The sequence below is a fragment of the Corvus moneduloides genome, chromosome 7 (genome assembly GCF_009650955.1).
Source record: "Corvus moneduloides isolate bCorMon1 chromosome 7, bCorMon1.pri, whole genome shotgun sequence".
Classification (NCBI taxonomy): Eukaryota; Metazoa; Chordata; class Aves; order Passeriformes; family Corvidae; genus Corvus; species Corvus moneduloides.
This window is the reverse complement of record NC_045482.1, coordinates 28,953,274-28,980,836: the sequence shown is the minus strand read 5'-3', so window position 1 is coordinate 28,980,836 and position 27,563 is coordinate 28,953,274. Positions and strand designations below refer to the sequence as shown.

At 41.5% G+C, this 27,563-nt stretch overlaps 1 protein-coding gene across 1 annotated transcript in view; it reads left to right on the top strand.

Moving 5' to 3' along the window:
* Window positions 1–27,563, top strand: part of ADCY5 (adenylate cyclase 5) — a 208,260-nt gene that overhangs the window by 145,186 nt on the left and 35,511 nt on the right. Inside the window, exons 4-8 of the mRNA XM_032115118.1 lie at window positions 5,565–5,676; window positions 5,853–5,980; window positions 9,631–9,789; window positions 9,990–10,131; window positions 19,118–19,258. Coding sequence (XP_031971009.1) covers window positions 5,565–5,676; window positions 5,853–5,980; window positions 9,631–9,789; window positions 9,990–10,131; window positions 19,118–19,258 — 682 coding nt within the window. The remainder of the gene's footprint in view (window positions 1–5,564; window positions 5,677–5,852; window positions 5,981–9,630; window positions 9,790–9,989; window positions 10,132–19,117; window positions 19,259–27,563) is intronic.

The following is a 27,563-nucleotide window of genomic DNA, read 5'->3' as shown; positions in this document are numbered from 1 at the left end:
TCTCATGATATTTTATAGCTATAATAATTATTTCATTTGACCTTTTGTTGGCCACTGTCATTTACTGCACATTTTGGCACAAGGGAGGCCCATTACAGGCATTGTCCTCCCACCAGCAAGGAAATGGCATTACCTCTGAAGACTGATGAACAGTTGGCTTGAGTAGGGCTCTTCATCACAATCCCCAACACCATGGCTCTTTAATAAAATCTCTTCATTGCTAAGGGTAGTCTGACATGTAAGACTGAAGTGTGTGGAGCGAGGAGCTAAGGGGAGTGGGAAGCTGTGTGTTTAATCTCTAAGGCTGCTAGTCTGGGTAAGATGCACTGGCAGGGTCTGGAGGTGCTTCAGTCGTCTCACTGCATGTGGGTTGTGTGTATAAGGACATAGATATAACAGGCTTTGTTTTCAAATAGCAGCTCTGACTAAACACAGGATGAGGATCATGTGCTGTTCCCTGATGGCTACTGTAAGAGAAACCATTTTCCTAGTCACTTCTGGATTGTTGCCTATTTTACAGGGAGCAGGCTGACTTTATGCGTTACAAGGGCTAATAACAAAAGGAATTGAAGTTCCTGGGTCCTTGTTCCTCCCTTGCAGGACTGGGACTGAGAAACCTGGCTGGTGTCTCTGCTGCTGGAGCTGCAGTGCTAGCAGGGATGTGTGGAGGGGACAGATTATGCAGAGGAGTAAAATGGGATTTAGTGGCTTTCAGTTCTTTGTTGAGAGCAGAGGACTGGGGCTTCAGGCTGGGTTCAGGTTCACAAGGACTGTTTGCTCTGACTCCTGTCCTGTTCTTTCTCCAGTCGCCTGACACGGATGTGTCTCTATCCTCTCAGTCTTCAGTTCCCAGATACCTGTCCTCTGCCATCTCACATGCAGTCCTTTCCATACCCTGATGAGGTTTTCCATTCCCTGCAGCCTGTGTGCCCCAGAGAGTGTCTTCTGATAGCTCAGTGGTGTAGCTGTTTGGTGGCAGAGCAGGTGACACAGCTGTAATGCACTCAGGTGCTTGGCCAGCAGACACAAATCTGTGTGTAGAGCAGCTCCATAGGTCTCTGCTGATTGCTTCATTTGCATGGTAGAAAATATTGCCACAATTTAACTTCTAGAAATGTCTGATCCATTTATCTAGCATGGTAGTAATGGGGAATGGAGGGAGCAACCTCAGTTATTTGTCCATGTTTATTAGGCATGAGGAGAAGGCTCAGGGCCTCCCTGTGTTGTATTTTCAGATACACCCACTGACACCTGAATGTCAGAGCAGCAGCTGATCTTTATTTCTCCTGTTCTAACACAAGGCTGTTGCAACATGCACACAAGCAAAGAGTGTGAACATGTTCAAAAGTGAGTAATCTGCAATTTGCCCCAAGTTGGAAGAGGAACGTGCTAGCAACAAGACACATTTTGTTACTGCCACAAGAACTGGAGACATTTCCCATTTGTACATTACATATTAGCACATACTTAAGTTGCTTATGAGCAATACAGACTTGTCTAAGCTTTCATTTGATTTCAAGTGTGTTTCTTCAGAAGGTTTACTTTTATTTGTAAATATGTGGAATCTTGATTTATTTTTGTGTGTTTTCTCAAGTGTTTAAAAATGGCAAAGTATATTTTGATTCAGACATCCCTTCATTCCTGTCTTGTTTTTTTCTTGTACATTTTAGCATCAGTCTGACTAACAAAGAAGTATTTAATACAATATGGTTGGTTGGTTGGTGATTTATTTGAGTTGAAATGTAGAAGGAAAATATGAAAAGCATGCCAGAATTGAAATGTGTTTCAGGCTTTTTGCAAAAATTGCTTGTGAAAATATTTTTGTTGGTTTTGCTTTCTGACTGAAGACATTGCAGGGAATTCCAACTGAAAACATACCTCTGCAATTTGCCTAAAGCATGTTGGAGTTTTATTTTACAAAGATGAAACAATTCCAAAGTGGTTGTTATTTAGACTTTTAATTTCTTTTCCAAGTACAGCTTGATGGCAATAATCAACTTCAAAGAACAAATCAACCACTGGATAAATGTTCCAATATACAAGTAGAGCTTATGAATTTTCTATTTGTATGAATGTGCATGTATGTATACATTTTATCTTAGATCTAGGTAGATGCAGTCTGCTGCTTGTTTTACTGAATAGTTTTAAATTTGCCATAATGGATGGGTTTGATTGCAAGTCAGTATTTTCCATGTTGTAATTATCAATGAGACAGAATCTTCGTGCAGTTAAAAAGAAACTCACAACCCACTGTTGTCCTTGCACTACAACATTAATATTGATTCACTGAAATCAAAGGCTCATTAATAATACTTGTGATTCAAATAATTGTACTTTCAAACCAGTCTGGGCTGCTTTCACAGGGCTTTCCCAGTCCCTCCTGGGCGGATGAGTGATGTGATATCCTTGTGTCACGGTTGGCCTCAGTCGGCAAGTTGCAATTGTCATTTGGCAGCACATGGTCATTTTGTGCTTGCAGCCTTACTGAGAGGAGCTCCTGGGCACTGCAGGTGTGTGTTGGGTTGACCCTGAGTTGATGGACAGTCTTTAAGACCAATTACGCTTCTCACAATTTACATATTTAAACCGCACAGAAAGGCGGGACTTCCCCTTTTGGTCGGAGCTCGCCTGCTGGAAGGTGGGGGGGGGCTCCGAGCCTCCCGGCCCCGCTGGGCCGGGCCGGGGCCACTGCCCCTTTCCCCCTTTCTCAGCACCACGGCACGGACCCTGGGTCGCTGGGGGGGACTGTCCCAGAGCCGCAGGCAGCTAAAACCAGCCATGGACTGCTCACAGCTAAACCCATCCAGCGCAGCTTCTGGGGACAGGCGGGTCCCTCTCCTCTCCATGCGGAGCCGGCGGAGCCAGCGGGAGCCGGCAGAGCCTCCTGTCTGCAGCCAGCACACTTCGTGCTGAACTGAAGAGGACACCGTGCAGCCAGCAGCACAGAGGGAGCGAGGCTTTCCCCACCGTCAAGCCCGAACAAGAACACCCTTCAACATGGCGGTTTCAGAGTCAGAGAGAAAGAGAAGTGAGTCACGTGGGACGGAGCTGGAAATGGCGACAGGAGAGAAGAGGGCGGTGCCGCGATTCTGGCGCGCAGCTTAAAAGAAACCTTCTTGCATGCCGTGGTAAGAAACCGTAATACCACAAACTGTTTGTCTCTTTAATCCATTTGAAGAACATGGGGGGATGGAGTATCCTCGTGTGCCTATGAAGTTTGTGAAGAGTGCCTATGTCAGGCTATATAGAAGTAGTGAGAGGCTGTTAGAGACTTGTGGCGAAGAAAAGCCTCTGTGTGCAGGCCAAAATAACTTATCCTTAAAAAGATGAATAACCCCATGTGATGGCCCATGTTTTGTAGTATGAAAGAACTGTGAAATTCTTCATGGGAGAGATGTTCTACACACAGCAGACTGTTTGTTTCCGGGCGGGTGTGCTGTTGGTAGCAGTTTGGGAACCACGTGCAACTGAAGGAAAACCTTTTCTTCCTTAAGCATAAGAGAAAAGACTTTTTCAAGAACTGCAACACTGACTAACATCCCATGTTCTGTTATCCCTTGTGTGAGCTGGATAAAAGGAGAGAAGTGCTGGAAAGGGGGGGGGGGGGGGGGGAATTTACTTTAATTTTGTTTTGTTGTTTTCTCTTTACTTTTAATTCTGTTAGTAATAAAGCTCTTTCATTGTACTGCAACTGTTTAAGGTTTGTGCCTGCTTTGCTTTTCTCCTAATTCTTATCTCACAGAAGAAAAATAAGTAAATAATGGATATTTTGAATCAAAACCACTACATTTAATTGGTGTTTCTGCCCGGTTTCGAACTCAACCCGCTACATCAATGGTGGAGAATGCGGGCAATTAATGAGCGCTGTGAGATGAAGATTAATTAGGAGAAAATAATAAGCAGAGCAAGTAGAAAGTTATAACATTAAGTAGAATAATAGAAGAAATTTGCTTTGTAGTAGTGGTAAAAATTCTAGGGGTGGAGGTTTATGGAATTTGTTTTCTTTTAGCTCTGGTTTTGCTATTTTAAGTAACTTTTGGATATGTAAATTTTAAGAAGCGAGGGGTGGAATGTGTTGGGTTGACCCTGAGTTGATGGACAGTCTTTAAGACCAATTACGCTTCTCACAATTTACATATTTAAACCGCACAGAAAGGCGGGACTTCCCCTTTTGGTCGGAGCTCGCCTGCTGGAAGGTGGGGGGGGGCTCCGAGCCTCCCGGCCCCGCTGGGCCGGGCCGGGGCCACTGCCCCTTTCCCCCTTTCTCAGCACCACGGCACGGACCCTGGGTCGCTGGGGGGGACTGTCCCAGAGCCGCAGGCAGCTAAAACCAGCCATGGACTGCTCACAGCTAAACCCATCCAGCGCAGCTTCTGGGGACAGGCGGGTCCCTCTCCTCTCCATGCGGAGCCGGCGGAGCCAGCGGGAGCCGGCAGAGCCTCCTGTCTGCAGCCAGCACACTTCGTGCTGAACTGAAGAGGACACCGTGCAGCCAGCAGCACAGAGGGAGCGAGGCTTTCCCCACCGTCAAGCCCGAACAAGAACACCCTTCAACATGGCGGTTTCAGAGTCAGAGAGAAAGAGAAGTGAGTCACGTGGGACGGAGCTGGAAATGGCGACAGGAGAGAAGAGGGCGGTGCCGCGATTCTGGCGCGCAGCTTAAAAGAAACCTTCTTGCATGCCGTGGTAAGAAACCGTAATACCACAAACTGTTTGTCTCTTTAATCCATTTGAAGAACATGGGGGGATGGAGTATCCTCGTGTGCCTATGAAGTTTGTGAAGAGTGCCTATGTCAGGCTATATAGAAGTAGTGAGAGGCTGTTAGAGACTTGTGGCGAAGAAAAGCCTCTGTGTGCAGGCCAAAATAACTTATCCTTAAAAAGATGAATAACCCCATGTGATGGCCCATGTTTTGTAGTATGAAAGAACTGTGAAATTCTTCATGGGAGAGATGTTCTACACACAGCAGACTGTTTGTTTCCGGGCGGGTGTGCTGTTGGTAGCAGTTTGGGAACCACGTGCAACTGAAGGAAAACCTTTTCTTCCTTAAGCATAAGAGAAAAGACTTTTTCAAGAACTGCAACACTGACTAACATCCCATGTTCTGTTATCCCTTGTGTGAGCTGGATAAAAGGAGAGAAGTGCTGGAAAGGGGGGGGGGGGGGGGGAATTTACTTTAATTTTGTTTTGTTGTTTTCTCTTTACTTTTAATTCTGTTAGTAATAAAGCTCTTTCATTGTACTGCAACTGTTTAAGGTTTGTGCCTGCTTTGCTTTTCTCCTAATTCTTATCTCACAGAAGAAAAATAAGTAAATAATGGATATTTTGAATCAAAACCACTACATTTAATTGGTGTTTCTGCCCGGTTTCGAACTCAACCCGCTACAAGGTGTGATAGGGGCTGCATCATAAGGTGCCATTAGGGCTCCTCATCTCCTTGTTGCTATAGGGCTGAGACACTCCTACATGCTTCCCCATCCCAGACTTCTACCTTGGAATTTACACTTACACAAATATCAGCAACAAATTTTGTAACCTTTTTTTTTTTTTCTCTTTTCCCAAGCATCCTCTTTGCAGACATAGAGGGTTTCACAAGTCTGGCCTCCCAGTGCACTGCTCAGGAGCTGGTCATGACACTGAACGAGCTTTTTGCCAGATTCGATAAGCTTGCAGCTGTAAGTGTTCTATTATAATTTTGTTTCCTCTTGTTTTTATTCTTCTGTTGCAAAAATGACATACTGTGCTGGTTCACTAGATTTCTTAAATATTCACTGCCCTAAAAGGCAAGCTATTGCAAGCATGAATATAATCTGAATACTTCTTTCTCCTTTATTATTTTTTTTTTTTTTAGGAGAACCACTGTTTAAGGATCAAGATCCTGGGTGATTGCTATTACTGTGTGTCTGGGTTGCCAGAAGCAAGAGCTGACCATGCACACTGCTGTGTTGAAATGGGAATGGATATGATAGAGGCCATCTCGTAAGTACCATATTCCCCATAGAGAAGCTCAGAACAAATGCAAGTAGATTTTCTTTCCTGTTAGGTCTTTTTACATTAGGAGCAAGGTAACCAAACCAAAGAACTCTGGCCAGCAAAAAGGGAAACCAGCTGGAACAAGAAAACAAAATGCTGTAAAGGTTTGATGTCAGCAAAACAGACACTTGTGTCTATACAGCCATGTGGATATCAGAGCTCAGTCTCTTGATGAGAAAGGCAAAGGTTACTATAATTACAGGAAGTCTTGTTCCCAAAGGAGGATTCCAGTGAATTACAGAATTGTGAATTCAGAGGATTAATAATAACTTTATTAAATTTCAGTCACTATTCATTTATATCTCTTTAAATCAGTTTTTTACTCACCTTAAAATTGCTCTGCTAAGGTCTGTCTTGTCTAGTTCAACAAATCCATCTCTATGTGTCCCTATGCCAAACGGGTCAGATTCAAGGCTTTCTCACTTTAGTTAAATTAATTACTGAAATAAAGCATGAAGTTGGTCTGGCACAGAGTGGGACAGATTCATGGTCTTCTTCTTTATTTCTATTTGCTTCCTCATCTTTATTTTTCTCTTTTAAAACCTCTGGTGATGCTTTGCCTGCTCCTGAGGTCAGACTAGAAATGATGTTAGTCCAGACCATTCCTGTCTTTAAAGAGTAGCAAATAGGATACCTGTATCTAGTTTTTATTACTTGGAGGATTACAGACAGTGTTGAATAGTGTTTGCATTGTACATATGCTTTCACAGGCCAATTATTTCAGAATTCAGGGAAGGAAGATTTATTTGGTCATCTTGAGTGTATGCAAGTTTAGGCACAAAGTTCAGTTTTGGATAGTAACTGAGCTGACCTTGATATCTACACCATCCCTGCTGCACAGACTCTCCTGCTGTTTCCCTTCTCTTCTGTTTTTTATTTTCTGAAAGCATCTTCTGAAGTATTAGTGGCACCAACAGAGAAGTAGATCATCTCTAGGCAATTCTCCTCTTATTCCATACAGTAAATTGATGGAGTTTCCACTTCAGCTTGATAAAATCTACAGCTACCTATTTACTGAGCTTGGTACAGTACCTCCTTAACCATTTGAATTTCTGCAAGGACATCAGTACACCCCCAGAGTTTTCAACCTCATTTTCATAACACAAATACATCGGGTGAAAAGCAGTGTTTTCACCCAAGGGCTCCATTCAAAGCACAGTATGCAACAGCATTCCCTTGCTTTGTATACAGTGTACACTGCCCAGACTTCCTACCTCTCCTCTCCTGGTTTTAAACTCCATTGCTTTGCACCAGTCTCCTTTTGGGGTTTGTATGCAATGTGCAAAATAAAAGGAGTTGCAAGTAACTAGTTTCCAGTAGCCCTTGAAAGAATGCTATTTCTTCCAGGTGAAATACAGTTAAGTAGCAGGTGACAGAGGGTCTTGTCAAACACAAGAAGCAGCAATCCTTAGCCACCAGCCCTACCAACAGAACACTGCGTCCATTGCCCAGTAGTTGGCCTGATGAAATCCAGAGATCTTCATGTGTTGCTGTGTAATCCCCCACAAGGCTGGATAACACCAGGGTGTCTAGACTTCATTGATTAGCTGCAACCCACCTTACTTGGAATAAACACAGAGCTGAACGGCACTCAGTGTTTGTTTACAAATAGCTCTTCAAGAGCCTTTAAAACTTGTTTCCCACTCGCTGTATAATGAATGCATTTAACAATCTTATCTCTTAATAAGTCTGGAAGGTGACTCTGTTCTCACTACCCCTGCTCTTCCTCTTCCCCCCTCCTCCTCTAAGGATCAAGATAAGAGGTTTCACAATTAAGGTAACCAATAGCTACTGAACATTTGATTGCAGGTAACAAATAACTACTGCACATTTGATTGCAGGCTTCACCAACACTGGGCCCTGCCTGTAGGCTGATTTCATCTGTGTCTAATAACAGCAGAGAGTGTTACCCCAAATAGAAAAGATTTCAAGAAAATTGTATTCACTGTACTGCTGGTATAAATGAGCTGAAGAAAAAAAAAAAAAGGAAGGTAACAAAGGATATTTCATTTGTTTATAAAGAATAGCCAAACTTATTTGTTTACTGCAAAGTCTAGACTAGACAAAGTCACCTTCTCATCAATGACTCCACTGAGAAAATTTCCCTGGTCTCGTGTCAGTAACATGGCTTGGCAGGGGGTGCAGGAGGGGTTGTAGCACCCAGTGGAGGGGAGGAGCTGCAGCTGTGTTGTTCCTGTCAGGTTTATGGGTGCTACATTTTTATTACCCCAGTTCCTGTTCCTTTCCTGAGTGTTGTGGTTGGAGTTCTTTCAGTTCATAAGCCTGTAACAACTTACCCATGTCATCTTCCTTTACCTGCTAGAGAATCTCTGTTGCTTGTTAATAAAAATAATGAATGTCACTTCAGTGAGTAGGTACTGAAACATAAGATATGGATCATAAAGAGAAAGGAACTCGAGGAAGATATAAGCTGTTTCAACAAGAAGTCATCTTGGCCACTGTTTTTTAAGGGACATATTGCGCTGTTAAGAGTGAACCGGAGTCCAGAATTGGTCTATCTTTAATCATGCAATTTCATTAATAACTAAAGCATAAATATTAGAACTGTTGATGTTAGGGAGTTGGGAGGACTTACCTATCCAGATGATGTTATCTAGAAAGGACTGGATGAACCTGAAAACTGAAGAGATTGAAATCTGGTATAAAGGTATAAATCTGGTATAATGGTATAAATCTGGTATAAAGAAGGTATGAAGTACCTTCTTGCTGCAAGGAACTTACTTCTCAAAGGAAGGGACAGTGGTACATGATGTAGGTGAATTTGCCTGCGAAACATGGACATTCTGAGAATGATGTGATTGGCAATAACGAGAAGCAGAGTTGTTCTGAATGCCTCAAGACTCTCCTACCCACACTCCTAAATATATTGTTCATGTGAACAGCTATTGAAGTTAACTTTTGCCCCAAAAGGGCAAAACCCACAAAGTGTTTCAGCAGTCTTTTTGGGAGTGAGCAGAGCATCCAAAACCTCATTACAATCAGAACTTGAGTATTTGTAGCTGTCTGTTTGCTGACTGCAACAGATGTGGTTCTCTGGTTTTGCTACTGTAAGGCCTGTTAAAGCTTTCCAGCTTCAGTGGGGTATTTCACACACGTATCATATTTCATCTGTGGAACAGTTGATGCTTGGTGCCATACAGACAAATTAAGATCTCTGAAATAATTTCCTTTTTCTCTTTTCAACATGCTATTACTCTTAATGAGGCCGAGTGCTGGCAGGTTATGTCCAGCTTTGGTATGGAAATCAGAGACCAGCACTTTAATCCTTTTACTGCCCCAGAGATAATTTTTTTTTATGAGTTCTCAACTTGGTCCTAAGTTCAGTGTACATGGATTTACTCCAAGAGCTCCCTGTTCCAATTAGTGCTGTTCTTGGCCAGCCTGGCCATCCAAGAGCAGTACAACTTGTCCAGTTTTGTCCTGTTGTCCTGTTGATGTGGATGAGTAGCCCCATGTGCATATGTGAATAATTTATGGATCATTATGGATTTTTGTGTTCTGGATGCCAGTATGTGCTGCTGACTGCAACCATTCAGTTGTAAGTAATGCCCCTTCTCCCCCACGTCTCTTTTCAGACTAGTCCGTGAGGTTACCGGCGTGAATGTCAACATGAGGGTCGGAATCCACAGTGGGAGAGTTCACTGCGGGGTCTTGGGCCTCAGAAAGTGGCAGTTTGATGTGTGGTCCAACGATGTTACATTAGCCAACCACATGGAAGCAGGGGGCAAAGCTGGGTAAGTTGTTTCATCAAAGCTGTTGTGTTTAGCCATGAAACTCACATACTAAATGTGTAGGAGTAGTAGCATGGCTAAATCAATTGGTGTTTATTGCTCGTTTGTTCCAGTACATGGAACCCATCCCTGACAGGACCTGGCTTTTTAGGTGACAACTTTTCAGAGTCTACAGAACTTGCTTGTCCTTTGTCTCATTCAAGGCGCATCCACATAACAAAAGCAACCCTGAACTATCTCAATGGAGACTATGAGGTGGAGCTGGGCTTCGGAGGGGAGCGCAACGCTTATCTGAAAGAGCACAGTATTGAGACCTTCCTGATTGTACGGTGCAGCCAGAAGCGGGTAAGACCAAACAAACTAAGCAGGTTTAGGTACCTTTAATAACTTGATTTCTCTGAAACACCAAAGTAAAGCCTTTCTAGATGAGACAGTTGACTTTCAGTGACAAAAATTCCTGCTTCTCTCTCCTCTTCCTGAACTTTTATGTGCATAGAAGGGAATAGCCACCAACTACATAAGGTGTCTGTGTCAAGCTCTTTCTAGTTCTCTCAAAGAAATTCTCCTCAAAATCAATCCTCAAGTTGTTTTCAAAATCACACGGAAGAATGTTGTTAATACAGATATGTGTTTTGTAGAAGTGCTTAAAGGAATAGAGTAAAACCACAAAGATCTTTTCTCTGTCAGATTACAGAGGTGATTTTGTCTACTGGCTCACCAGATGAATGACCATAAAGATTAGAGCAGTTCCTATCATTGCTTTTCAGCCTCTCTTTCTGAAGATGGGAAAAGCTGGCCCATTGTAGTGATGGATGATCATTGTGATAGTAAGATGAGATCATACCAATTATGACATGGGTCAGGCTGCACAAAATAAACCTATTAGGGCATTACTGAACTGAACTTGAATCAAGTCAAACTCGAGTGGACTTCAGCTGATATATCTTCTTTTTGTGACACTGCCAACAGCAAATTATCACTGGTTTGTATTCTTTTTAAAAATGGTAGACTGAAATACTAGAAAAGGACCTTTTTGATCTAGTTGAGCATAACCAATAATATTTCACGTAGTAATTTCTGCACTGTAGGCACTACTTTGCTATTCACAATATAGGCAAGCATATACAGATTGGCCTGAATTGAAAATAATTTCATATTTTTCTGAATCTAAAACCAATTAAACCTTCCCACATCTGTAAATAGGACTGCCATGAGATTAAGTGAATTAGAGTTTGTGACATGTTCCAGCAGCATGGTTGATTTGAATAACTAACACCTGTACAGAAGTACTTTGCTACCATTCCCTCATTTCCTGAGAGAAGGGAAGCCTCAAATCTCCTTAATGGATACTGTGTAAAAAATCTCCAAGAAAACCCCTTATCATCTGCTAAAGAGAGAAGATGATGTTTTGTTCTCTATCTGCTCATAAAATAAATCTCATTAACAATTGTCAATCTTCAAAAGAGGATTAAAACTTGCAGTGCAAGATTATTGTTCCTGAGCATCACTGCCTGTCAATGGACCAGCTGGTGTTTATACCCAAATCGCTTTCTCTTTGCTGGGAAGATTTAAGAATATAAGTCAAAATACCCTTGTGGTCAGACCCCATTTCCTGGAGTGGAGAACCTATACTGACTTCTTAAATCATGCAGTCACCAAGCTGTCTGCATATTCTTGGGGAGAACCGAAAGTTTCTCTGGACAGAAGAGAAAGACATAAGATCAGGATTCTGCTGCTTGCAAGTATAGACAAAAAACCTCAGAAACAGAGACTTCAGAGTGCTTGGCACCCAACTTCATTTTTGAACATGGCATGTATTTTGAGTAGGAGATTGGACAGAGAATCGTAAGAGACATGGATTCAATTCCAGACATAGGTTTTGAGGAACTTCCATCTTTATGCCTTGATTTGCCATAGTAAAATAAAATGGGCCATTCTTTCACTGCTTTATACGTATTTATTGCAGCTCTGTTACATAGTGCAGCCCTTAGCTGAAGTTTCTGAGTGCTACTATAATGCTGCTGTAACGTACTGCGTCCCAGAGTGGCTAAAAATTGGGACATTTGCATGACTTATGTAATTATTGGGCTAAACTGAAACATAAAAAAGCAGCTACCCAGTGTCATGGGTATTAGGTGTTTAGAGTTTTGAGGTTTGCCCATACTGCTGCAACTTCTGTGCTCCCATAGCTATTTTTTAATCTCTTTGTGAATCTTTCCGTAGAATGCCTTGGATTGGAAAGGACCTTAGAGATCACCTTGTTCCAAGCACCCTGCCAGGGCAAGGACACGTTCCATTAGACCAGGTTGCTCAAAGCTCTATCCAACCTGACCTTGGACACTTCCAGGGATGGGAAATCCACCATTGACAACCATTGTTCCAGTGTTTAAAGTTGTCTCCCTCTTCAAAAACTTTTTCACATAACATGAAGATCAGAAGTGAGAAGTGAGATCAGAAGTTTTGCCCATTGTCAGTTCAGTCAGTCTTGAACATTTTGCCTGATGGCTGGCAAAATTCTGGTACTTTACTTTTTCCTTTCATTTCTGCTTGATTTTAATGGCATCTTGTGATGTATTTAGCCAGGTTTTCAGTTCATTCTGTTCCAGTAATGGCCATAAAATGTTCACCTCACTTAGTAAAGAGTTCCTGTGAGTTGCGTCTGGGTTCCTGCTGTCCTCGTGCATAAGGCTTGGAATTAGCATTGGCCTGAGAGCAGATCCAAGTAACTGCCTGAGCAGTTCCTCAGTTCACACAGCAGACTTGAATTATCTGGATACCTGGTTCATCAGCCCCACAGCCATCAAAACCCAGCAATACCATGAGTTATGATGAATACATCAAATGTAAGGGTTTATGTTCCATACCCTTTCTGCTTACTGTTGCCATGGGGAGCCACAACTTTGAACTTTCTCTCTTTTTTGTTTTTTTGACTTTTTCACTGTGTTAATACCATTTCTTGAGCACAGAGCAAGTGGGAGGAACATTTATCTCATATTCTTGTTCCAGGAACTGAAACTAGCTGCTTCTTTGAAAATATTTTTTTTCTTCGTCCTTTTTAAAATTGCTGTTAACTGGAATATAATTGATGCAGTTTTAGGGGGAAAAAGGCTAGATTCTGCTCCCTCAGTCCTTAATAATATCTCTAGAGCTGAAAACGTAGTTGTTGTTTTCTGTCTGGTATGCAGAAGAGTTGCTTTCATTAAAAGAGAACAAAATGCAAAGTTTTAACACCCAGTCTTTTTAGATTTTTTTCTCCTCATCTCTACCTCCAGATCTGCTTTCACCTTTCTGTTTGCCCTGTCCTCTGATTCTGCTGCCCTCATGGGTGAGCACTTGCCTGTGAAGCATATAAAAAGATGAAATTAGCAGGTTCTGCCATAAAGGTCTGTTGAATCTTTTGCTGTGGTTTGTTTGCTCCCATTAGTGCTAACAGCGGGCTGCTCTAAAACCTAGTTGCTCTGGTTGTCTGGTGTCTGCCAGAAATTGTGTCCCCTCTCCTTTTTTCTCCTGAGACAGACTCTTCTAATGTCTTCACACAACAAAGAAGAGACAAGCACAAGCTCTCACATTTTCTTGCTCATCAAAGGAAACCTTTACCTTTTGCAAAGTTGGATTATCTCAGTGTCTTCTATTTATTCTGTGATGAACTAATGTGATTCCTGATAATGAAATGAAATTTCTGTCTGTGATCTCTACGGGAGTGACCATGTGCTTTGTACACTCAAATGTCTCAAGTTCCATTTCTACCATGTTAGTCCTCAAATGTTGGGTGCTAATACTTCTTCATATCTATCAAATATACCTCTGCTTCCCTCGTTAGCCAAATCTGTCATTGCTCACTTGCTGCCAGGTAATATAAGAAAAAATTCACCCAAATCTGCCCCAAGAGCAGTAACTGAGTAACTCTGCTAGTAACTTTCATCTAGACTAATACTTCCTTATTCAACACTGTCTCTTGCCATTTCACTAGAAACCAGCTCTTTTCCCAGCTTCATATTCCCCATCTGTCTTAGCCATTACTCTCCAGCACAGCACTCTGTCAAATGCTCTATGGAAGAAACAAAGCCAGTGAGAGCTACTGTATTTTTTCCTCTTTAGAGAAACTGGGATTCAAGGCTGTTAATCCAAACCCAGCATTTGCTGCTCTACAAGCTCTGTGTCATGATCGCTGACTAAATAGTTATTAAAAATATCTTTTACCAGAACTGAAATGGAATCTGGCAGTTTTCCACAGATCTGGAATGGAGGTTGTCTCTCTGACTTCAGCATATGACGCTTAAGTTTTGCTTCCAGACATGGTTTAGTGGGACTTGGCAGTGCTGTGTTTACAGTTGTGCTCGATGATCCTCAGTGCAACCTAAATGATTCTGTGATTCAATGCTTTCCATTTATAACCCTATGCTTATGAGACTTCTTCCCTTTTGCCTCTACTGTGGCAGTAGTGATTACCTGGAGAGAAACAATCTGTTCCTTCAGCTCTACAATAATGAAGAATTTTAAGTTTCTGTTATCCTCACATGGGTGATTTACACAGAGTGACTTCGGCTCTTATTCAGTTAATTTTCACAACCATTTGGATATGTGTTTCTAATGGACTTAATACATTAGCATGGAAGAAATACAGGAGTTCTCCAAGGAGATCTTTGCCTTTCTTCCTTACTGACTTCTTTCTTTACCTGAAAGTCTCTATTTCCAGACAAACAGCAATTTATCAGCTAGAATTACTAAAACTGTTGCCCACATTTTAGTGATTCCCAAAACTTAAGCCCTAGGTATTGCAATGGCCTGCACGACATCTTTACCCTTCTACAGAATGGGGTTTTTTTATTCATGTTACATGGGGCTTTTTTAGCTCACCCTGCAGACTGTAGCATTCATATTGCATAACTCTGGTCCTCCACCTTCACAACTTTTATATCTGCCCTTCTGAATCTTATTCAAAATGTTTGTCCCACTCATTATTGCTATCCTATCACTTCCCTGATATTCTTACTGTACTCCATTTATTATTCCCAGTTCTTGGGCTGCCCCAGTTTCTGGTGTTTGTACAGGAGCATGTCACTTGGTGGTTGTTGCTCGGATTCTGCTCTTCTCTGAGATCAGGTGCTGCACTAATTTGAAAAACCATCACAACTACTCTTCCCAGCACTCTAATCACTGGTCAAAGCTTTACTCTGAGAAGGGTGGAAAAGTGTGTGTTTGAAGGAGTGGGAAACAGACCATAAGGTGAATAGGATTTTAGCAACACATTGTTTTACACCTAGTTTTATCATCCTCAACATTGTCAGAAATCTAGGGGAATGCTTTGTTTTGAACACAAGTAGAAACAAAATGTGCCTGAAAACAGATGAGCAGTACTGCTGATCAAACATGCTGTGCTGAGTGCACAAAGTCTGAAAGGGGAAAAAGTGTTTATTTTTTCTAATGTCTTTCAATTGATTACACTTGGGTGTTTCTTTTAACAATAGCAGGTACACACCAGTTTCAAAAAGGATTGTTGATGGTGGCCTTAAAACAGCTCAACAAAACTTTGGCTGTAACTCCTAGAAAAACAATTCTTATTCTTTTCTAAATAACGTCCTGGAATTCCATCCAGCTGAAGAAACAAAATGGTCCTTTAAATGTTGAGCATGTGAGTCTCCTAAAACACAATCAATCTAATGTGATGATTCCTCAATTTAGCACATTTAATCAGAGCTCAGCAGGGTTCCACTCATGTAGATTTATGAAGGCAGTGGTTTGGAGCATTTAACACTACAAGAAACATCATCCAGATGTCAGAAGGACTTCAAGACAATTCAAAGAATAATATGTAGCTAAATCTGATATGGCTGATCCATGATTAGACTTCACTATTGCACTGATAGTGATCAATATGTTGGAAAATCCTATCACACACACTAAAGAGGTAACAGGCATTCTTGATTCAATTGATAAGTAAAAGAAAACCCCAGCTCTTTCTGCAGTTTTGCTGTAGCATTACTGTAGCTCAGTGTGTGGGAACTGGTGGTGGGAACACAATACAACCCCTGGGAATCAGATTTACAGTCTCTTTGTGAGTCCAGATTTGAAAAGTTCCCACAACAGCCTTCTGGAGTTTATCCACCTAAAATCTGAAAAACCCATTGCTGCCAGAGACTTTTGCACCTTCTTCTCATGTTGGTAGTACCTGTAATGAGTAGGACTGAAGGGCATCACCACTTCTCTTTCTTTATTCTTCTTTTCCAGTCTTGTTATGCCTTAGGCAGCCTTGTGTGCAAGTTCTCCTTATGCTGTCACTTAGCCAGGAAGAAACAGAGGAGGCAGTCTCATAAATTTTCACAGAGGAGCTGTGTCCCATCTAATGCTTAATTTTTAGAGTTTGTTATTTTCATCACCCACAGAACAAGTGATTTTGCAGAAAGTAAATTATCTCAAGTTTTTAAAATAACAGTATAATAAGTGTTGATGTTAACAGCAAAGTCCTATTGTTCAAGATGATATAGTAGCACATTATGTAATGTGGAAAAGCTAAAGTGCACTGTATTTGTATATATGCGTTTTAATCTGATTGGAAATACTGCTGAAACACAGTCCACAATCCAGTGGGAACTTCCTACCAGAGGTGGGGGGGAAATACTGCCAGACTTCATGAAGCCATAGAAAATTTATGGCGCCTGACCTCATGGTTAGAAACAATCTCAGAATCATGTTTACCCATTTGTCCTGTCCTTACCTCAATCCAGATGTGTCAGTCAATACATTTGAGGTCTTTTATTTCCTTCAAATTCATCAAGTGATGCTTCAGACTCACTAGCACTTGCAGCAGGTACAAGGATCACTCACGGGCTGAGAGGGGTAGTATGCCTTCATGGACTTTGGCATTAAGGTTTTTCTGGAATTATAACCGGATTTACTAACTCATGGGGTGAAAACCTGCTGTATATCATTTTTATCATCTGTTGATGTAAAGGCATTTGTAAAGTAACCAAATAGCTTTGCTTTTATGGATCCCCAGACTAGTTTCAACATCAGGGGTTTTTTATTACATTTGGTTGAAAACCCTTCCCTAAGTTGGAATAAAATGGATTGACAGTGTCACTTCTGTTGTTGAAAAACAATATCTATTTGCTTGGAGATAATGAAACTGTATTTCCTACCAGTTTTCTGGCATCACATCATAAAAGAAAGAAGCATAGCTATGAAAAAGATTGCATAACTGAAAAACAACCACAAGAAAGTACTACAAATGATGGCAAAGAGTACAAAGAGCAGTGACTCTTAGAAAACAAAACCTCAAACCAACTCAAATCTGGACATCAGAATTTCATCACATTAATGTATTTTTAGAAACATTTAAAAGATGTCTCTCCTGGAGGTTATCCAGTGGCTCTGTCATGACTGCTCATGTGAAACTCAGCTGGTGCCAAGTGCTGGAATTTTCAGCCGTTGCAGACAAACCAATGGTGGGCTCAATGTGGGGAAGAGGTGACACAGGAGGCACTTGCTGTCCTGGAGGTGTCGATGTGGGAGCACCTATGGTTCCCCTTAATGGTCATCCCGGGGTGCTGACAGCTCCCTTAGGTCTGCTTCCACAGGGTTTCCTTGTGAACCTACCCTTGTCATCCTGGCTGGATGAAGAAGGTCTTTGCTGGCAGCCTGGAGCTGCAGGACCACTGCTGCTCACTGTCACGGGGCCAGCTGGGTGTGGGCACAGGGCTCCTGTCACAATTGGCCCCGTGTCCCCAGCCCGTGGCCATGAAGCTGTGGCCCCACGTGCTCAGGAATGTTTGGTGCCCATGTGGTGAGCTGTTGTCATTGTAGCTGTCTCTTTGTTGCAAGGAGAGAGAAGATGATTTCCCATGCTTGTCAATCAGGCAGCTTTCTCCAGCACTGACTTTCAGCAAGCCTTTTTAAATTTCTTTTTTAAAACCCTAATTTAAGGCAGCATAGCACTTGACATTTAACTCTGTGGTTACCATGGAGATAACACCAGGTATTTTGCAAACTCCTGAGAAGTACAAGTTACACTGAATAGTGGGGAATCAAAATAAATAGGTATGGAATGCAGACCCCAGGCAAGAAAAGCAGTGGACCTACTTGTACTGTCAAGTAACACTTGAACCAAAGTTCTAGAGTTGAAAGCAATGGAGGTTTTCTTTTTAAATAACTCAGTTGTCTGGAAATCCAAAATTAACTATTAAGTCTATTTTTTTTCTGTGATGTCATTGAAGCAGCAATTCTCTTGAAAAAGTTTAATCTCTCAAGTAATAAACAACTATCCCTACCTTCTGAATTTTCAAGCTCTCCAGAGGTTGTCTGTTTTAAGAAAGGATATAGTAATTGCCACCCCTCTGTCTTCTGAGTCAGTACAGGTAAATCACACAATCCTCCCTGAGCCAGTCTGCAGTGCAGCCCTTGATAGAGGGACTTCTGTCTGCAGAACACATTCCATGTGGAGACCTGCCTGTCTTTTTGGCTAGGGACTATATTCAAAATAAGGACCTGATCTGCCCATTGTTGAGCCTAGTTACATGCTGCACTTCTGTGCTCTTATGGCTGGCACTGAGCTTGAATGAAACCTGTCTGACAGATCCTGTGCTAACCTCACAGTAAGATCCCATTGTAGTCAAGAGTCAAGGCCTTGATAATGAAACCAAAGACTTTTTTCAAACTTCAGGAGAATTAGTGTCAGTGTGAAATTGGAAGCTAGCATTAGAGTCAAGAAGACCATTTTGTCACACACTGCAATTTCATCACCCTTAACATATACACAGTTGAGTGAAAGATTTATGTGCTTTCCTTAGCATGTCTGGGAATATACTGCTGCAAGTGTGGAAAATTATCTGCTTGTACCTATGGAGAAAGGTGTCCTGTATTTCCATAGCTTCAAGGACCTTCAAGGCTCCTGTTCTTCAACGAGATCACTCAGTGTGTCATTTCTCTTCCAATTTTAACTGTTTGATTGCTTTTTGAGGACCCTCTGTGTAGTATCTCACCTTGGAACTGCAATTTTCTATCTGAAATTATTCAGTTTGATTCAATTTGCTAATAAAGAAAATAGATGTCTCCATTTTGGAATGCTCCCCATGTTTACACAGGTTATGGTGGCTGTTCAGAACAAGTAAAGGAGTAAAATAATGGGTGCCACTTAGAGGCAAGTGTTCTAAAAGTTGAGAAGAAAAAGGAACGGTGGACTGGGACTGCTTCTGGTCAGCGGCAGCTTCATAACATTCAAGGTGCAAAGCCAGCTTTTGGAGTGAGAGATCAAAAGTGAGAGATGCTTTGGAGAACAACTGCCATGTAAATGTTTGAAAATTTATTATGCATTTCTCTCTGGTTTGTATTCCAGAAAGATGAGAAAGCCACGATAGCCAAGATGAACCGCCAGCGTGCCAATTCCATCAGCCATAACGCGCCACACTGGGGTGTTGACCGGCCCTTTTATAACCACCTCGGAGGTCACCAGGTCTCCAAGGAGATGAAGAGAATGGTAATGCCTTGCTTTCTGGACATAAATTTATTTTCTTCTTAACACAGTGTTATATATCCCTCCTGCTTTGTCTGAAGGTTTTTACAGCCCTGAGGGCGTTTTCCAAATGGGGGTGAAAAATTCTACTTTGACTCCAGAAATAACAATAATTGGTACATCTGGAGGTGAGTGATTGTGAGATGAGGCACAAGGTTGCTTGAGAGGGGAAGGGAGGCTGAATGGCACAAAGAAGGCTCTTTTGTCTGACTTGTCCCACATTCTGAACACTCATCACGGCTGTGTGAGAAGACGTGATTATCTGCAAAAACTGCTCCGTAATGCAAGCATTCAAGAGGCATCTGGCATACATTTCTATTAGCTTGGTACCTGCAGATGTTTCTGGCTTGCATTGTCACAGCCAGGTGCTGTTCTCCTCTCTAAGCTGCATGCCCATGTGTGCTCATGGGGCCCCAGGAATGTCACTGCTGTGTTTAACTCTGGAGAATACATTCTCGAGTACATGGATTAATTGGCCTAAGGTAGCAGGCATCTTCCTTTCTTTCTTGTACCTTTCAGTCTTTCTAAATTAAAATGAACAAGAGCTAATTACCAATGCAATTGCACTGAGAGGACTTTTATGGCTTATTTTACATAAAGGTCTAGATGATATCTTTGTTTTCTGCAATAGAGATTAAGAAGATAGTTTATATTACAGCACCTATTTTTAATAATGACACAATATTTAGCACCTCTATAATTGCATGCATAATCAGATTGGTCTACAACCTTATTTATGCTGTTTTGAACCTTCATGCACAGTGAAAAGTGTCTATTTGTTGCTCACTTTGTTGTCTATATTCAAAGTTCTCCTCCAGGTCACCAAAGCCTTTAAGTATTCAAAAAATTCATAAACATGAGATTCAATCCCACAGCTTAAAAATTTAGGCATAGCTAAAAGCAACTGCATATGGTATCTTTTAAAGGGAAATGCTGGCACATTTATTAATAGTTGGTGCTAATATTATTCAATCTTAATATTATTTTACAGTGCTAAACCAAATTTCTTGATCTCCATAGTAATGTTTCTTTCATTTCTCAGATCTCCAAATGAGGGCTTCTGACATGAGCATACAGATCAGTGAAACCGTGCATTTTTTATGTGGGCTTTTCAATAGGGTGTGCTCAATAGGCATGACATTATTAGAAGAGACTAATCACACTAGCACATAATTATAAGTTTCTTTGAATAGCTTTTAAGGGGTTCTTGAAGCCTCCTGTTCAGAAACAAGGTGTATGCTTGCCAAATGGTATTATGCTTCTTGGTGTTAATTACAGTTTGCCGTGTCTAGCTGGTTGTTCAGTTGGAAAAACATAATTATTTATTGAAACACCAAACTGAGTCCTGGAAACTTCACTGCCCCTCACTTGTAGGAGGAAAGACTTACTTTTTTTTCCTTATCTTGAGCCTTTCTCTGTAATGCTATTTGCCTTTTTGAAAACTCAGCAGCTCAGAAAGTCTCTTCTACTCAACTTGCTCCTGTACTGCCTCTTGTATTAAGGTCTTTTTTGAGAAGCTGATGTTGCATCCATCAGGCTGTTTCTTGCACACCAACTGAAACCTGATTCAGATGTATTATTTTCAGCTAGACTTTTTGTTGTTCCTATGGACTACTTTTTAAAATCTGTTATTTACAGATTTACAGATCTGTGATGTTTGAGATGCATTAGTGAAAATGCAAACATGCCACTCCCCATGCCCTCCCCATTTTAATATCTGCTAGACGAACATTTTAGTGATTAGATCACAGGAACAATTTCTTCATCTCCTGTCTGGACTCTCTCTGTGTTAACTTCTAATTTAAATATGCATTTCTTTGTACCACCCAGCTTTGCACAGTGCCTTCTAATCTTTAACGTTGTGTTACATGGATGCTGCGTGTGCTTAATGCATGTGGAGTGCACACTGGCTGCAAACTGCCTGCTTAGAAATACAAAACACAGAGAGACAGAAGGGCAGCAGAACTACAGAGGCTTTTATCGGTGCTCCTCTGGGATGACATGTCATTGATCTTGGTAAACAGCACCAGCTTTCAAACCTCCTGAAAATGTGCTCCTTGTTCCACATCACCCACCTTTCCCCCAGAAGCATTTCATGTTATTATATGTACTCTTTATTTCTTGGAAGCGGTGAACATGTAAGGTTGGATTAGTCAAAGTAATATGCCAAAGGCAGGCAGTGCAACATTGCCGTTCTCTTCAAGACCTGGAGCTCCTTAGCTCTGTAATTTCAAAACAGGTATTTATAAGAGTAATTGTGAGATAGTCCTCAGGCAGGAGCCAGGTAATGTTGCAGTGATGTGCAGTTCCATTATATTGCTGGGTAGATATTAATACATTTGTGTGTAGGAAATAATACGGATGGTGATGAAGGGCACTGGGTTTTGTCACAAATGTAAAACATTTTGCATTTTAAAGGCAACCACATTTTCAGATAAAAAAAAAGAGTTTTTTTGTGGCTCTACTTACAATTCCCTGAAAGAGAATGTTAAAGTTCCTTGAATTGCATTTTTGGGAAGGCACTGTTATATTTAATAGAAAACAGAATTATTTTGGCCATTTTTATTTCCAGTGAATGCTGGCTCTGGTAGCTGTCTCTATTCTTAGGATATATTAGCAGTAGTCCTGGAGGAGATGGATTAGCATCGAATGTAGCCATACATTCCCTTTTTCTCCTCCTCCTCCTCTTTTGTCACAGAATTTCAATGTGCTGCCATGTCTGGGCACATCACCAGTGCATCTGGTCAGGTTTGTGTGGAATGGCAGCCTAGTCAGTGGCATGAGGAAGCCTTTGGTCCCTGCTTTTCTCCACGTTGTAGCTTGGAGCTTAACCTGCACCAGGTCCAGCAGATTTTCCATGATGTTTCTAGGTTAAGTTTTTCCCTTGTGCACACAGGAGCTTTTTCAGGCACTTGCACACATGAATAAGACAAATTACTCTACACATGTCCATGCAGTGGTAATGGGAAGTGTCCTAGAAAACAGGAGTCACTTTTCTACTCCTACCCTGGCTAACTGGAGCCTGAGTCAGGTGAGGTTGCAGCTGTGTCAGCTCATCCCCTCCAGCCCAACAGCCCCTGCACTTTCCTAGTGCACTGGTCTTCTCTCCAGACCATCACATACGCTTCTTTTTCCCTTCCCATCACTTAGCAGTGGCCTTTCTTGTGCAGAGCCTCCAGGGAGGCAGCAGCCCAGAGACACCAGTGTTGCACACTGCTGATCCCGAGCGCCATTAGCTGGTGGAGCACTGCCCCGAAAGGACTGGTAAATGTGCAGAGAGGAAGGTCAGATACAAATGCCCTGGGAGGGCAAAGAGCCTTGCTCTGAGCTGGCAGCCTCTGCTGGAGCTCCTGGGAGCCCACATTGCTGCAGGAGCTGGTCCTCAGGCAGGGGAACCTGCACAGGATCAACTTAATGGCTGTATACAGAGCATGAACAGAGCCACAGTCCGGCAGAGCAGCAGAGCTGCTTTCTATTTTTATTGCTTTTTACAGCTTGCCTTCTTGTTTCCTAAACAAAAGCAATCAGTCCAGGACCAGTGGCTGTATCTCTCTGGAAATGGAGACTTCTGTGCTGCTCATCCCCCCATGGCTCCATACACCAGCCTTGTCTTCCCCACTGCCTCTCTAGTCCAGTTTTTAATTGCAAAAGGGTCAAAAATAAGTGGACTTGAAACCATTTGAGAGTACAGGTATATTTATAGCTATAACAATATTTATACACCAGTGAGAAATACTTTGCTTTTCCCAGTATATATTTCAGAGGGCTTTTATAAATATTGATGAATTTTAGACTTCTGGAAATAATACTCATGTCTCAGTTTTCATCAGCAAAACAAAATTGCTATTAAAGAAAAACCGATTTGGGGATTGTAGTTGACTGTAAACTGAAAGAGGTTTGTTGTAAACACCAATAAAAAGGCAAATGTTGATACTTTCCAAAATTACAGGGCTGTTCTAGATGACAAATTATTCTCTTGCATCTTTTATTCTGCTCAGCATTAATAAGTTTGTATCCAGAAAAACACATCCCGTTTGAGATTACAATAATTTAGGAGAATGTGGATGAGTTAGAGACAATCCAGTGGAGAAAATCACAAATTAGCAGAGTTTCAACAGTGTGTCCTCTGAAGAAGTGTTGAAGTATTGTATTTGCTCTAACCTAGAAGGGAGAATACTGATTAGAAACAAAAGTCTTCAAACACAGGAAGGTTTATAAGGACAAAAAATAATGATAAATCATTCTCCATGACTGTAAAGGGCAGGTTTAAAAATAATCATCTTAATTTGCTGAAAGGAAGGTCTAAGTTAGGAAAAAGATGCCAGGAACAGGCTGTATTAGAAGCTTGTGAAATCCCTGATTTTCTTGAACAGATTTTAATTATTTTATTCAGGGCTTTTCATTCTGGAGTGGCAGCACAAAATCCTTTGCAAATATCAAAACAATAATATTAAAAAGTCTGTATTAGGAGAATGTATAGGGAATAAATAATATAAGAATAATATGAGATAGATGTAAAGATTTTAGGAAGTTTCCAATCTAGGCTGCACAGATCTTCGTGCCATGGATCTCCCTCCTTTCTGCAGGAGCCAGCTATACCCCCAACATTGCTGGCATATACTTGTCTAGCCCTTGTTTAAAGACCTCAAAGGATGGAAATCCCACAGACTTGATGGGAATTCTCTTCAACAGTTTTATGATTTTTCTTGATGTTTTGCTTTACCTTTCCTCACTTCAGTTGGAAACCATGGTACTGCATGAGCTATTCACAGTAGATAGAAGACAGTTTAATTTTCTCTCCTTTACAATTACCTTCTCTGCAGCTGAAGACTTTTACCATGTCTCTGCACAGCTCTGATTCCCTCCTCAAGTTTGTTCCCTAGTTGGTGCTTTCCAGCCCGATGGTTGTTCTTGCTCCCACTGAGCACTTGCCATTTCACTGGTAAGTGGGAGCACCCACACTGAACCCAGCACTCATCCTGAAGTTTTATTAATCATGGAATGACAGAATGGCCTGGGTTGAAAGGGACCTTAAAAACCATCCCGTTCCACCCTCATTGTCATAGACAGGGACACCTTTCCCTAGACCAGCTTTCTGAGAGCTCCATCCAACCTGGCCTTAAACAATTCTAGGGAAGGGGCATCCACAACTTTTCATGTTAGACATTACATCACAAAATGACCCTTCAATTCGCTGTACAACAGTACCATGGTGGCATTCTCGCATCATGAGTGCTGCCCAGAATATGCTGGCCATTTTTGAGGTCTTATAACCAGACTTGACACAGCCTGATGCTGTCTGGCTTCCAAAAAAAAAGGCATTAATTGTGTCATGAGATCTAATCATCTGTGGGAAGTCCTGCTGTTGGATCTTGAGGCTGCCATACAGCCATCATGCTTGTTTTACACTGGCTGGTATGACAGCTTAGCTTGTTTCACTGGTGCCTGCTTTGGGGAAGGTTTACTTCAGAAGGTACCTCTGAGTTGTTACAATCAAATATGAGCAGAGTGGCTAATGGGATTACTGAGTGCCATGTAGATGCCTGGCAGACTTCCTTCCATTTTTCTGCTGCTGGAAAAGTTTAACATTAGGGAATCTAGGAACAGAAAGAGGCAGTCCTGAAGATTGCAATACTGATTTCAGTCTGACCATGCTTCTGTCATGAGTCTGAGTACAGCTAATGAAGCATTTAATTTGCAGTGAAATTGTCGATGAAGTCGATGTTAGTTACAAAGTAAAAAATGGACATAAAATCAAATAGAGATTATATATGTGTAGGAAATACTACTGCATGGAGATGTTAAAGATGTGAGACAAGGCTGTAAAAATGGATCCTGGATATGGCTGGCATGATAAAGAACAAGCTCTTTCAGGTAGGTGCTGCCTGATTCCTTGTGGTCCTGCTCAGAGCTCTGCACAGCCCTCTACATGATATTTGATTGCTTGGTGTTTGTTTTCTAATGAAACAACACTAGTCTACAAGCCTGGTTATTCAACCATAAAATAATTCTTTGTCCTATTCCCTTTGTGCTAAATCAAACAATTCTTTGCATTTTGCATTGTAAATACAGCTCATTTCCTCTCTTTATGTCTCCAAGTTGCCCTTACAATAGATCTTGTTACTTGGAAATCAAAACTGGGGAACAGGTGCCTAGAGGAACAGATGCCGTAGCTGGTTCTGTGCCAATTCTACTTCTTAAAAATCAGAAACAACTGAAATTTAAAATAAAGCTCAATAGGACAGGTTTTCCTCAGTCAGTAATGCAGCTCTGTCAAAGAGAATAGGATTTGAATCCATGAATTAGGCACCAAGGGTTCACCCTCCTTCTGAAGGTTTCACTTAACTGCGGGTCACTATTATCCTCTTTTCCAGCAATCATCTGCTAAATCGGGTAATGGCAACACTGACGTCAGCAAAGCTGCACAGGGGCCCCCAACGGAGAAGAATTTGACCCACTATTTTTTCACTGCTATTGTAGTAATCTAACTCGTAATCAAGCAGGGAGAAGCTCTCAAAATCCTGTAATCTCCATGTATTGCTATAGACCTGGGAGGAAATTGTTAGTCTAGTCTGGGTTTTGTAGAGCCAATTTGGTTTTGATAGCTCTCAAACAGCAAGGGGAGGAATCCTATGCAGCAGTTATGCTGTGTAACTGCTTTGGTGCTCACCTGGAAAAACAGTTTGCCTCATTCACGTGATCCATGGGATCTCAGATAAGTGAGTGGGAGTACAATGTACATTGCTCAAATTGTCAGAGGCTTCATGTCGGCTTCACACTGGTTTGTATCCCCATCTGCTAACCTAACTTTTATTCTAGTTGATCAGGACTTGCAATCATCCTTGATTAGTTCCTTAAGAGAGGCATTCTTATCCCTCTTTCAAGGAACTAAATGCCTCTTTCAAGGAACTAATCAATGCAACAGCAGATGTGCAGCTGCTATTGTGAAACCTAGATAGAGTTTGATGTTTGCTTGGAAGTCTTGCACTGATAATTTTTCCACCATTCAGTACCCTTTTCTGGAGTAAATTTTGCTCATATGGGAAAGGTCGTTTGGATTAAGACACTACTAAAATGTGTCAGACTGGTTTTGAGTGGGACTAAATTAAACCTACAGAAATAAAAATACAATTCCCCTTTATTCACAGAAACATTTCCTCTGATGTTCATGGAAGCATTGCACAGGTGGACTTGTGACACTTACCAGAACGATTTCCAAAGCTTCCTCAAGCAGACAGTAAGCCTTAATGTCAAAAGGATGCAGGTCAGCAGGTCTGGGTCTGGGTTTCGGAGAGGGTGAGCAGCTCAGGCCAGCGCCAGTGGGCAATTTCAGTTAAGGCTGGTTAGGCTTGGATTCAGTCTGTCTGCATCTGATTAGAAGGCTGTTTGACAATAGTTTCTGGAGAAGTTCATTGTGTTTATCATTGTTTGGACTTGGAAGGCAGAGATTATGGAGCCAGGAACTGATTCAGAGCATTTCTAGGACTGCTTATTTTTATGTCTGCTTTGCAAGTTCTGATAACTGTTCACAAATGAGGCACAGAAACCAGAAACCATTTCACTTGAAAATGTGACCTTTGGACTGGAGAAATTTGGATTCAGAGTTCACAGAAAACTGGAAAGTGTGAGCAATCTGAACTTTTCAGAGGGGGAAGTTCAGAGCCAGAAGTTAATTAAAAGTAAGGTGCAGCAAGCCTATTTCAACCAAAGCAACCTCTTATGTTCTATAGATTTAAATCTGATGGGTCAGATAAATTCATGGCATTAGCCAGGTCTGGTCTGCCAGCTGAGGACTGTCTACAGAATCATTTTGAGTTGAAGAAAGTAGAGGGTTTCACCATCTGTGACCAGTGCAGTGGAATGAAAGTCTATTTATCAAGTGGAGTGGGCTGCAGAAAAGGAGCACTTCAGCTTTCCTTTTCAGATCTCATTAGTCTGTGTTCCAGTTATAGCAGACACACTCATCTTTTAATATGTTCCATAAACTGGTTTTCTGCCGGTCTGTTGTTCTGCACTTAGATGCTTGTTAAATATCCTTCCTATCAGGCTTGATTCTTTCTGGACTCTGGAAACAGAAATTGTGTTATTTTTGGCATGAGTGCTTTGAAGTCCTTCAGTTTTGCTTCTACATTTACACCTGGCAGCATCTATCTTCATAGCCTTCTCTTTTTGACCACAAGGACAAAGCAGAATGTACAACAGTGCTGAAAATAGATGTGAATAATTAGTTTTGTGGTAGGACCAAAACAGTTTTAACAACATCCACCCT